The sequence below is a fragment of the Dipodomys ordii genome, unplaced genomic scaffold (assembly GCF_000151885.1).
Source record: "Dipodomys ordii isolate 6190 unplaced genomic scaffold, Dord_2.0 Scaffold48, whole genome shotgun sequence".
In the NCBI taxonomy this organism is placed as follows: Eukaryota; Metazoa; Chordata; class Mammalia; order Rodentia; family Heteromyidae; genus Dipodomys; species Dipodomys ordii.
Window position 1 is genome coordinate 8,995,126 of NW_012267264.1, and position 13,638 is coordinate 9,008,763.

At 41.2% G+C, this 13,638-nt stretch overlaps 1 protein-coding gene across 6 annotated transcripts in view; it reads right to left on the reverse strand.

Moving 5' to 3' along the window:
• Window positions 1-1,084: 1,084 nt before the first annotated feature.
• St7 (suppression of tumorigenicity 7) overlaps window positions 1,085-13,638 on the reverse strand; it is a 205,862-nt gene continuing 193,308 nt past the window's right edge. For 4 of the 6 annotated variants that reach the window (XM_013020001.1, XM_013020000.1, XM_013020005.1 and 1 more), the window contains exons 14-16: window positions 11,324-11,416; window positions 8,591-8,730; window positions 1,089-1,443 (exon numbers count right to left, since the gene is read on the reverse strand). In XM_013020001.1, the coding sequence (XP_012875455.1) occupies window positions 1,348-1,443; window positions 8,591-8,730; window positions 11,324-11,416 (329 nt within the window). In that variant the 3' untranslated portion in view covers window positions 1,089-1,347. Of the gene's footprint in view, window positions 1,444-8,590; window positions 8,731-11,323; window positions 11,417-13,638 lie in introns of all 6 variants that reach the window. The other 2 variants (XM_013020002.1, XM_013020006.1) reach the window with 1 other exon arrangement.

The window sequence follows — 13,638 nt, forward strand, 5'->3', positions numbered from 1 at the left end:
GTACAAGGGGTTACAGTTACATGAGTAAGGTAATGAGCACATCTTTCTAGTCAAGCATTGTTACCCCTTCCTTTGTTGTTCTCCCATTATTCCTCCCCTCTCCCAAAGTTGTAAAATCCATTTCCAATTTCTTGTGGATATCATTGTTGCAATGGGTCATCCTGTGTCCTTGTTTCAATTTTTTTGTTATTCCCCTTCTCCTCCCCAAATTAGACAAATGCATATGCAAGATGCAGGGGTAGCAACATCAAGTACAGAGACAACAGAAGATATACCATAGAGGGTAGAATATGCAAAGGAAACCAAAAAATCACCTAGTACATTAAAAACACCACCAACAAAGAAAGACCTCTTGTGTCCATATCTTGGGGTTCATTTCGCTTAGCATCATCTTATATGGTCATATGTACATAACTTTTGAGCATTTCTGCTCACCTGACGAGATTATCCTAGACATATACTAATTATTGCAACTGAGGGAAACCATGGGACCTATAGTTCTTTGGGTCTGGCTTAATATGATTTTTTTCCAAGTCTTTCCATTTCCTAACATATGGGGCTCTGTCATTCTTTCTGATGGAAGCATAAAATTCCATTTAGATAGATAGATAGATAGATAGATAGATAGATAGATAGATAGATAGATAGATAGAGAAGTGGTATTATACACTGAGTAGAGTTTGAGAGCTGGAAAACTTGCTGCGCCATGTATGTTTGCTTCACTGGTAATTCCCAACACGAATCTCTTGCATTTAACCTATGAAGATGCTTGGTTTGGCATTTCTCATTTTGAAGTTCCCTTCCATTTTTTTTTTCTTTTTTGGATCTGGGGATATGGCCCAAAGCCTTGCACATGCCAGGCAAATGCTACCCAACTGAGCCATAGCCCCAGCTATGAAATTCCATTTTCTTAGTCATTGACTCTGGGTGGCTCTGGGGGCTAAGAGGAACTCTGTCAGCAAAGAAAACCACACGGTAACATTCAGCAGACTCTAGTCACACGGAAATCACGTACAGTCCTAGGATTATTGGAAACACCAACATTTGTAAGGGTTGGGGAAAAAAAGACATATGACACAAACAGTTGCTGCAATACACAAAATTTTATTTGATTTTTTTTTAACTTTTTTTTTCTTCTTTTTTTTGGGAGGCAAAATAAAATAGAACTGAACATCAATGAACTTTGTACAACAAAAACAGTTTTTAATATGGAACAGTTCATGAACATTTAAAAATCTCGGAATGGCTTCCCTTTGTCCAAGTCATGCTTTCTCACGGACCACGGTGGGTTGGCACAGAGGCGACAGTGGCAGCCAGCCGGTGGGAGCGGGAAGGATGCAGCTTCCCTCAGATCCGAGTCAGCTGGTGCCACAGACTGGAGGGCAGGATGCTCTCAACTTTCTCCATGACAAAGTTCAAGGGTGCAAACAGAGTGCTGAGGAACTGCAGAGAAACCAGAAAGATGCAGAAGTCAGGCCAGACCTGGTTCCAGAGACACGAAATTGAATCCTTCTAGTGAATTCTCGCCATTGTAAGATGTTTCGTCATTATGGAAATATCACAAGGCTACAGTCATCTTCATGTTTACAGGAAGTGTCCCGAGACAGTCAAAGCTGCATTCCAGCCTGCCTCGGCCCTGTTAGATAAAAGGGATGTGTCTGCTGAAGCCTCCCTCACCCCTGACAGCTGCCGCAGTTCTGAAGTTCCTAGTGATCTTTAGGATAATCTGGCTGCCGTGCACATGAGGAGAATGAGGATGGGCAGCAAGTGGGCAGGAGAGATAGAGAGTAGTGATAACTCAGACTATTTGCTCACCTAACTGGGCAAAGCACTGACTTCAAATGGAAAAGGCAGTTGTGTTTTTTAAAAGGTCGTTTGTTACATATGGATCTCTCTGAGAGCCTGTTATCTTCCAATCCCCTGCACAGCCTGACCTCATTTCTGAGGGACCTGCTACCTGGCATGTGTCGTGGGAGTCTGGGAGAAAGCAGTGAACTAGTTGTTCTGGCAAAGACTTGCCCTTGTGGATGTGGAGGCTGCAGGAACCTGTGGGAACTCTTTCATTTGGTACCGAAATTCATTTCTGCTTTTCATATGGAGCATGCTGCTCTTTAGATGTGCCTTTTTAAAAAAATGAGTGCTTGGCCTGAGACTCACTAATCGTGATCTCAAAGCCATTCTGAGTATGTTCTGGCAGAACCATCCAGAAGCCACCAAGCCTCTTCTATCAGAAGAGGCCCCCTGTTCCAAGCAGGGAGATGAGTATTTGGATGGATTTCTTGCCCTCTGTCTGTCCAGAATCAAGGCTTCTTTTACTGTGCAGTGCATTCTCTTAGTCCCTGCTCCATAGGTTAAACACTATCGATATCACCAAGAATTCCCATAGCAGTAGGGTAGAGGGTGAGCACATATACACAGATGTTATTCTAAAGACCAACATATTCAGTAGAGAGTGCAGTCAGAACAGGCTCCTTATGGGTTGTGGGTCTTCAAGAAGAGGTATGGTAAGCAAGTATCCCAAATTCACTGACCTCTGAATACTTCTTTCTTGTGTGTGTTAAGGACTAGTAGTAAGACCTTATACCCAGATCAAGTGTATTTATGTAAGGAAGACTCAAAATGATTTCTCCAGTCCCTTTTTTACATTCACATATTTGCTCATTAAGACACTTAAGTAATGAGATGTAAAGAAGTCTAGACAAAACTCTCTTGTAGGAGGCTCCAAATTCAGTGGTAGAATGGGCAAGGCCATTAAGATCCCCATCTTAATGGGGAAAAGGAAAAGCAATGGCCAAGCAGATAGAAATAATGATCAGGACAGAAGCCAAAGGAATCATTAGGGGGGTTCAGAAAAAAAAGATCATGAAAAGCTTTGTGAAGTGAAGCAATGGAATAGATTCTAATGGATGGTTAGAACGCCCAAAGAGACAGAGGTAGGGTACAGATGGTAGGACAGAAATCTGAGTAAAGAGAGCCTTCCAGTCGTAAGTGAGCAAGTATCAAGTATAACCAGAAAATAGAACAGTTGTTTCACTGGAATAGTTCAGCACAGAGCTCAAAAATAACTGGAAGAATAGAGCATGTGTGAATAGAAGAATAAAGAATTAGATTTAAGGCAGTTTCTCATAGCCTAAAATTACCCTTTATTGAATACACAGGACAATTTTGGATGCTCTAAGGATGGACTGTCTATTCTGTAGATTAAAACTGGGCAGTTTACTGTCATAAAGGTACTGTGGGAAACACCGGGTCCAGGAATGAGTAAACTTCCCAGTTGCTTCTGAAAGATTCTTGGTGATGAGACATCATCAAGTTTACTGACTTCATCAAACCAATAACATATCATAATATTATATATGAATAGTAACATATGCATAAGAATATATGTGTACACAGCATATACAATCAGAGAGCATCAAGGCCCCATAAATCTCAGTTTTTGCTATTATATGCATCTCTACAAAAAAGAAGCTAAGTTCTAATGAAGTCTGGATAAACAGAAATACTAACGGGTGTTGGAAGATGGAGCTCCATAAACAAGGTGATATTGCTGGTGGTTATCATAAACCCAATTTAGAACAGCTCAAGTTGGGAGGACATAGGGCAAGAATGGCTGAGTATTAGCTTGAACCAGGACAGTTAGAATAAAAGCCTAAACCCTAGTGATTCCATCCTCTAAAATGCAGAAGCAGCTCAGCGTCTCAGTCTGAAATGCAGAGTGGAGACAACTTCACTAAATAGGTTAAAATAAAGATGGCTTGGTTGCTTGGTTTGTTTTCGGCACTGACCTGACTTGGATAAAAAGCACAAAAATAAAGCATCTGAAAATGAAGATGAGAATGTCACCTGTTCAGTGTCCATGACTGCCTCCTCTTTCCCATCATGCACTTCTTTCCTGGGTTACAGAGCTTCTTCCCAAGGTTCCGTGGGGGAATGATACTTCAATGTCCCTGATGTATATAGCGATCTACTTTTCTGCCTTCCATCTAGAACAATCTACCTTTGGAACCACTCAGAAAGGCACCCTACAGTACAGCTGTGCTTTTCCCCAGATGCCTAATTCACTCATCTACAGGACCCCAGTTGAAATATGCTCCCCATATGACTAGAGCCACCTTCCTCCTCAGCCCACCTCTCACCATCTCCTTGCCACAGCACACCCACAGAAGAAGCAGTGTGGAAAGAGAAGCATCTGGAATCCTGAAGCCCTTTCATGAGGAAACAGATCAAAGGCAGAGACTTCCCTTAGGAGATGGGAAAGTTTGGAGGAACAAGCCTGGGCCCTCAGGAAGCCTTAGCGATGCTCAGCTGCCTTTCTTTAGCTGTTTGGAAATCCATCAGTACTTTTCTGAGACAAAACCAATGCACAAAGAGAGACAGTAGTTTCATTGCTAGAAGTATGGGGAGATTTATTGCCTTAACATTTAAGTCCAAATGAGCAAAGCCAGGCAACCTATCAGTGTTCAAAATTTCAGTCCAGAGGGCAGAGATAGGTGGCTAGTTTTTAACCAAAATGTCCAATAATTCAATAATGTCCTGTGGTAAGAAAAGGCAACTGGACTAATAAAAAAGAGAGAGTGACAGTTCAATCGCCCAATTCTCCATTTCCTGAGACACTACGACTTAGATGAAGGTCATGGCTCCCAACATGCTCCGTTAATAGTAGAAACGCCTCCACTATCTGAATAGGTTCCAGGTGCCCTGCTGCAAGCCGACAATTGACATCTCACTATAATCAATATCAGACTTCAAAGAGGTCAGGGCCTGCAAGTGAAGACGAGTCAGAAGTCAGAGGGCTCAGCCTCAGAGGAGGAAAGACAGACCCTGGAGAGCACAAGAGGTCAGAATGCTGACCTTCGCACATTCTGTGAGGAGCTGGGCCTGCAATGATGACTTATTTATATGAGCAACCTTATCTTGGGAACCAAACATTTTAGGAAGAGTTAGTCCTAAGTCATTGAGGTAGATTAGATTAGGGGGCAAGACAGTTGAAACCTCTTGTCTCCCTCTTTTCCAGTGTCCCACACTTGGATGTGGCTTCCTTACTGGCTGCAATCAGTGTGTAAACACACTGGAGTTCCCACGCTGTGTAGTCTGGGGGTGCGGGGCGACACAATCTCTCTGCATCTATTAAAAGTCTTTATACCAGGGGCATTATCTCAGGAGAGGGCTGAGAAAGTCACTTTCACAAGCTGCAAATGGTTTCAAGCAGCTGCTAGGGCAGCAGTGATAACCCTTGGGGGTGTGGGGGGCTTTGGGAGGGGTCTCATGGAGTGACAAGGGTGAAGATGTGGACAAGACTGGTGGGGGGGGCATGGGGCTTGTCTCATTCAGGTCATCCATCTTCTTTTTCCACTAAGCCTTTCCAGACGTTTTAGAAACTTCTAGACCTAAATGAAGGACAAGATGGATGGGATTCTCCACACAGAGGTTTAAAAGCAAATTTATCAACACTACATTTGAAAATTATGGGTAGCTGATGAAACTATCACACCTTATGGAGAACAAAATATGAGGACCCTAAAGGCTGATTTCTATTTTGTTCAGTCATTTGATCCTAGACTCAAAAACCAAAGGTTTGGAACCTCAAAGAAGAGTGGCCTCTTGCATATATTCTGAAGAGGCAGCTATATAACCTTTCTAGGTCGCTTCTAAGTCATATCCTATTTACCTTCCCTTTACCTACAAACCCCCTTTCTGTTTAAAGTAGCCACAAAGTAGTTCACATTTGCTATTGTGAATTATCAGCTAGGGGCTGCATATCTGAGTCACGGGAGAACATTAGACAACATCCAAGCTGTGTCAAAGCTGTGCCCAGTCAATTAGGCATGGGGGAAGGGGGAAGGTAGGGTGGGCATCAGTAATTTTTAACCATCTGTGATGATTCTACCACACAGGAAGAATAGAGGTTGAAGCCACATCCCGGACAGCTCTGCTTTGAATAGCTCTGACAGTCCACCGTGTAGCTTCAAATGGCTGCTTAAGCATTTGTCTTGAATGGAAATATGATTTGGTCTTTGAATGGAAATATGGTCCTCAATCTCCATCTTCAGAGGCTGATAGGGTCTTTGAAAAAAAATCTTTGGTGTTACCATCAAGATTCTGAATTGTGATGGTGCATCCAGGTGGAGTCTTCTAGAGGTTGAGAATCTCCATACTAATCAAAAGTCCTAACCGCAACTACTGTTACCCAGTTTAAAGATCAACGAGATACTCTATAAATATATTTAGAAAACTTTAAGGGTGAAATATGAAAGGAGGAATAGTAATTGTCTAATGTTACAAGTGTATTCTGACTTTATATTTTACAAAGTTTCATTCTAATCTCAGGGTTTTGGCAACCACTTTTGTTTACAGGGCAGCTATGAAGAAGCAAACAAGGAATTGCACGTCCATAAACCTAGCCAACATTCATAGTGGCAACCTGGTTGATAATGGATTTAGAAAACATATCATGTAGGAAAGAGTTAAGGAAATGTAAGATGTTTTCTCTGGGATATAAGGAAGGGAATAGGAGCGTCAGTGTGGCTCTGAAAAGTGGTCCAGGTGATCTGCAAGAGAATGGAGACCTGCCGAGTGTGCTTTCAGGGCAGCAAAGGAATAAGAAGTGGAAGTGAAAGGGAGGCAGACTTGAACCGTAGTATAATCTTAATTGAGATGAGTCTAGATGACCTCTCTTTAGTTACTACTGAAGGCATTGTTTTAAAAGTTCCTTTCAACCCTAAGAATCTATGACAGTTAAGTATAAAAGAATGGAAGAAATGCTAAATGGTATCTAATTTTTATGCTGATTCTTTAGAGACCACTACTGTCTAGTCACTTAATAATCATTTATTGAAAACCTACTATGTGCAAGACACTGTGCAAAACTTTGGGGATACAAAGATGAGGAAAGCACAGTCCTGCTCTCAAAGGGCACACATCTCAAAGGGGAGGGGATCCAACAATCATATAGAACAGTGAATATGATCATGCAGACATGCATGGAACTCTGTGGGATCATGGAGAGGAGACATCTCACTCAGCTTAGGTGAGACATAAGAAAGGCTAAATATGAAAGAATGAAGAACTATTTGTACAGTGAACAAGTAGGGTGGCGATGGTGAAGGGCCATCTACACACAGCAAATAGGACATGCGAAGGCACAGAGGGGAGGAAGAGCCTGCATCTGGGCATGATGAGTACTTCATTATGGCTGAAGAGCAGGGTCTGTGCAAGGGTTGGGAAAACGGAGCTTAGGAAGTAAGCAAATGCTGGATAACAAGTCCTGAACGCTACGGTGGAACTTTATTCTGAAGTAGATGGAGAGTTGCTGAAGACACTCAAACACGGAAGTAACATGCTTGCATTGTCAGCTTAGATAGATCACTCTTGTGTCAATATGAAAGAAGGCCTGGTAGAGGATAAGACTGGAAGCAAGGAGACTAGCTAAGATAATTACATGACCCCAAGCCAGAAATAACAAGAAGATAACCTAAAGATGCTGTGAGAAGAGAAGGAAGGTGAATTAGACTTACCAAGTGCCTGGATGATAAATGCTTAGAACCACAGAGTGTGAAGGCCAAGCAGAGATTGAGACAAGAACAAACTGTGAACTGCCCAGTTTGTGGCCTAACTGGGGGAACGCAGGCCCACCACAGAGGTCAGGAGCACAAGAGGAGGCATGGTATGGGTGGCAGGAGAAGAAGGGTGATGAGTTCAGTTGTGAAAATGATGAGACTGAGGTGCCGGTGGGATTTCCAGTTCATCTTCAACACGCATGAAAATACTCTGGCAATTCCAGTCCCTGAATTCTGCTGAGCAGAAAATGTCAATCATCTGGAAAAGCATTAAATCGACCCAGCTAAGTTAGAACTGATTCCTTGCTGATTCAACTCACCTTGAAATCTGAATGGAGCATAGGGAAACAACTGATACTCTTTTCCTTCTTGCTTCTATTTGACACCCAGTGGTGGCAAAATGTGGACACCCTCCCTTACTGAATGAGCAGGTAGAAATGATCTTTGGCTGTTAGCCTGGATGGCTCCATCACAGCCCTCTCCACCTCCTCCTCAAAGCCAATTCACAGATTTTCCTATTTCAAAATGCCATATCATACACTTCTTAATATGACAAATTTTCATGCCTCCTCACAGCTCATTCCTCAAACAGGTCAAGGGTCTGTAACTATTTTTTAAAACTATTTAAATAATCCTTAGAGATATACATCTCACCCTTTATGAAGGAAAGACAAAATATTCAAAGATTGGAAATAATGTCATTTGATATGTACGAAATTGAATCCTTTTCCCACCATTGTCTCATTTGCTATGATTCCTTCCATTATTTCATCCTTTTGGACTTCATGCATATTTTGGAAACTGCTGAGAATTTGTTTTGGGGAATAAAGCAAGGCATGCATTAACAACCTGTGCTTTTTCATTTGGCTCTTAACCCTTTGATTCCATTGATAAGGAAAATTAAACAGTGAGCCAGTGATCTCTGGAGGCTTGCAACCATTTCAGTGCAACAACACCCACATTTCTCACACGCTGCTTCCCCTGGTTTTCCCTATCCATTTCCGAAGTCTTCCCTCTTGGCAAATACTCACGGCTTTTGCGAAGACCCCCATAAGTTCTGGGAACTGATGTGTCAGGAGGGCCAGCATGGCTGTGAAAGAACACAATCCAGCAGTAAAGAGGATAAAGAAAGGGAGCTCCTTCTTTGGGTAAACTGAGACTTCATGGAAAGCTGTGGAGAAGACCAAGAGAGAAATGTTAGACTTGGCATGAAAAGCATCCTGGAGGGATTTCTATTTGATGGGACTGACTCCTTAGAGCTTTGGATAAATGCTGTTGGCAATGAAATAGCCAGACACAGAACAAAACACAGCCAGTATTTCTCCCAACCTACGGCTGCCTATCTGCTTCTCCCAAGTCCAGGTCCAGCCTGCTGCTCCCAGCACAATGAGGTAATTTGGGGATGTCTCACATTTCTGTAAAGCACCATTTATATCTAATCTATGTTATTCCTTTCTCAAAAAAAGCAAAACTTCCTTCAAATTATATGTTCATTGAATAAAACCTGGAAAATCCAAAAATCAAGTATATTGAAAAAAAAATCCCATCTACATTTTCGCTTTCCTGTATTTAAAAAGTACTAGAATGAGGTGATATTCATTTATCTTAGACTTTTTCCTGGCACATCCTGAATATGCCAGTGGAGGAGCCTACTCTGACAGCATGCTGGCCTCTCAAGCTGCTAGGGATGAGGGTCAGATTGATAAGAGTTATCTGCAGAAAACTGCTGGTGATAAATACAACAATCATCACCATCAGAAAAAAATAACAAAGAGAGCACTTTCCATAACTGTTGAACTTCAAACACTGGGTTTGGGGAAAACAAAAGCAGAGGCAGAAAAGCCAAAAGAATTGGCACCTCCCTTCTGCTGATCATGTAAGTGTTTGGGGAGAGGACAGCTGCCGTCAGGAAGGGAGGAGGGGAGTCTCTGACTACACAGATGAGGAAAAGAACTGCCCAGGAGCCTGGCAGATGGAGAGCTGAGAAACTGCAGGTGAACAATCGTGGCACTCAAACCATAATGATCCATGGTCCATTCTCCTCAGAAGTACATGGTCTAAAGGCCCTTGCTTGACTATACATCTCTTATTACTCAAAACTCTAATCTACACCGCTGAAAATTGAAAGTAGAGGACATGAGGGAGGAATAAAGCCCAGACAAGTTACATCTTGGTTAAATCAACCTTTTAGGGTTCCAGGGTGGAATGACACTCAGAGCTCAATATGGCAATGATTATACTGTGTATCTGTAAGATATGGGCAGCATTTACAGAAGTCAGCCCTCTTCACGTCCTTACCCTCAAACCTTGCCCCAAAGAAGCTGGTGGTGATCAGACTTGGATCATGGCATTCAAATAAATAAACATAAGCCATAATTTTCTATTTCAGCCTTGTGGAGATTATCTGCATAAAGATTAAAAAAATTCTATCTTGTTCTAATAGCCAATCTATTCCTCTGAAAATTTAATTGGATTTAATGAAAACATTAAACACTATACTTTCCAGGAAAACTCTCTTGCCAGAAAACTGAAACTTTGAAAATGGTAACATTTTAGCTCCTCCTGAAGGAAGAGTCAGAAGGTATACTATAGGCCCATATAGGGATTTCTGAAATCAAAGTAATGTCATCTGAGGCACCAGGTTTTGATAATAGAACTCAGACAAAGTTCTCTTAGTTCCCAAAGGAACACAAATCACAGTGGGGCTGGTTAGCAAGGAGGTAAGTAAGCCAGGTAAATCTAGCAATTCAGCTTTTCACCTAGAGCCCCCATGTTGGAGATTGATGACTGTTTCAATAAACGCAGGCATTTGAAAATTTACTATGCAACCCAGCACTCCAAAGTTATACTATTCCTTGAGGGAAAGTATTGCTATGTGTTCTAACTGTGAGGTACTGATATTGCTAAGACTGGTAAGAGGGAAACGGTAATAGGCAAGGGGACAGGGCAGAGAGAGAGGAATCAAAGCTTATAACTTATCATCTGTGGGAGAAAAATATGTCTTAAGTCAGGCCACATGAAGAGCCTGGACATGAACCTTATACACAGTATGATTTGATAATAACTATTTAGCTTTAATTGTCAAAACAATGTTGTATTACAGTAAACCAAAAAAAACAAACTTTCAGCATGTGGTATGGCCATTCGGCTGGCGGCCTGTAAGGCACTTAAGGGCAGGGTTTTCCATCCGAGTGCTGAGGCTGCACGTGTGCTCTGCACATGTCAGCCAACTCACTATATGCAGCCCACAAGATGCTCACGGGAAACCCTTAGGCCAAGAACATTGCATCATTAGGGAGAGCATACTGCCCTGACCCACTCCTTGTGCGATCTCTCCCACCCGTGACTCATGTGCAGCTCCCTCTGAAGTCAGCACTTCCTCTATGCTCCATCCTGTGCATAATAACCCAGCTGACCTGCTGTGGAGGCAGAAACCTCCATGACAGCCCAGCCCGGTGACTACCAGCACATACTATCACTCTCAGTGCTCAGACCCGTCTGTACATGATGCCTCTTCTAAATCTCAGTCCTTTGGCATCTCTCCCTTTGATGAATGTGGACAGACTTAGAGGAACAGGAAACCCAACCCACTCACGTAATTCACTTTAATATATCTGCTATCAAACAAGGCCAGGGGTTGGGCGAAAAACAATAAAAGATAAAGAACATGATAAACATTTATCATTCTAGCCTCTTCCCATTCCCACCTTTAGTCACTCCACTCTCCCTGGCTGAAGAGAGGACTCTAGAGGGCTAAGACTTACAGGGAAGCAGCTCTCGGTCTGCTGTTTCTGTACAGATTGGATATGGATAAAATAGATGCCCCTTTTCCAAGGGATAAGGGATCATCCGAAAGGCTGAAAAGAGAAGACAATATATGTTAGAGACTTGTTTGTTTCAGAACTTCTCAACTTAAAATGCACTTTTAAAATGGGAAACACTCTTATATGGGAAGCAAGACTCACCCAGACTCTGAGTCATTGTACCAGATAAAATGTCAGAGGTACATTATGATGTATTACTCACACATTAATCTCACATCATATATTCTGGGCAAACCTCACAAAACTGGGTGGGGATAGAGGTGCAGATGTGTAGGAAAGCCATCAATATCAATGCCTAGGGGCTCATCATCCGTAAAACATTATAAAAATGTTCAAAGCACTAATTCAATATAGCTCAGCCAATGGTAATAACACAAACCTGGGTGGAAATGCTTCCTTAAGAAGCAAATGTGGATTGACTTGTTGGAGCCTGTTAAGAGATGTACAAATATGATAGGTATTCCAGCATGTCTATGTAAAAAAATATGTCTAAGTAGATTCAGATTCCAACCAGAACAGAAAAAAAATGAAAACTGAAAAGCATACAACTTGAAAAGTATCTTTAAACTTTATGAAACTTTTAAATCCTTAGTATCACGTGGGAAAAAATGGAGAGATTGATTATCTGTATTTTGATGATGTCAGGCCACCTAAATAATGCCTTTGTGGCATCAGCTGACATTAGGCCCCACACTGAATTATGGCTTTCCAATCAATCCATCCTTCCCCATTATCGAGTGTGTTATTCTCCCTGTTACAATGTCAACAGCATGTAAGTCTCACTATTCCTATGAGCAGTGTTCACGAAGGTAATTTTTCTTCAACAGATGTCCTCTTACCCAAAACACACTGTAGATACAGAATATAAAGAGATAGCCTAACTCCAGAAATGCCAGAGAACAATCCCTGCCCTGGTTGTCAATGAGGGAAGGTAGCAACATACAGCAACATTCTTCATTTCAAACGCTGTATTTTAAGGAATCCTAGCTACATCCTCAGCTGCATAATTACCAAAGTCTTTTCAAAATGCTGTCAATGTACATATTTATCTTTAGCATACTTATTTCAAACAGGCATCAGAAACAAAGAATGTTCTCCCTCACAAGAAATGACAAGGTCCCATTGTAACCAGCATCAGTGCACATATGGTATTTATTCTGGTGTCTGAATATTATTTAAAAGTAAAAACATTATGTATGTGATTCCAGCATTTGGAATGCAGTCAATCTGCACCACTGTGGTATCACTCTGAGGTTACAGCACATTGCCACGGAGAATATAAATCACTATAAATGTGGGATTAGAGCAGAGCCAGTTTGCTGGCAGTTTGCTGAGGTAAAAATGTTATCAATTTTCCTCTCATAACAGAAACCTTTTAAGCAGAGATTAAAACATTAAAAACACCCCAGACTTTAACTCTTCTTAAAATGAAGGGCTCACCCTAGTTCAACCAGACCTTTTTCTTTCACACAAAGATGACTCTTCATTGTACAAGCAAAGAGTCAAAGATATTGAAGAAACCAGCATCTTTCTTGGTAGATCTAGACTTCCAAGAAAATGAAAAAAGAAAACACCACACACACACACACACACACACACTAAGCAAACAAAAGGTCAAAAGGGAAAAAATACAGCAATTTTATAGCATCAAAATATCTTCTGGGAAGCACTGACTTTACATTTAAATGACAGTATGACAGGATTTTAGTACCATTTTTTTTTAATAAATGATGGCTTCTCTGAAAGCATCCTAAAAATGTTGAAAAATCTATGCAGATTTTTTGTTCTTACGTCCAGATTCTCCATGTATAACCAGGTACTGAAACTGAAATATGTTTATATAATTTAAATAAACCTTCAGTTTTCAAAGTTGATGTAAATCTGAATTTTAGGTATTATTCAATTTTATTTTAATATATGTTTTATTCAAAATTGAAGTCAGTATACACTTCAGGAAACAATTTTTAATGAAATATAGAAGTGTATAATCTTGAAAGAGCTCAGCCATTGAAATCTAAGGGTTGGTTAAGTCAACAGTTCATTTTGTCTCTCTTCTATTTGGCATGCATACAGAATTTGTGTACCAATTTAGACTTTTGTCTTCTGACTGTGTCTCTGCCTTTTGGGGAGATGGTAGATAATACTGACTCCATAGAATTTTTAAGAGAAAATGTATACATGCACGCTTTCCCAACCCCATGATTGTAAAGATGTTTATGGCACCCTGAAGATCTCTTTCTCATGTCAGTTGTCAT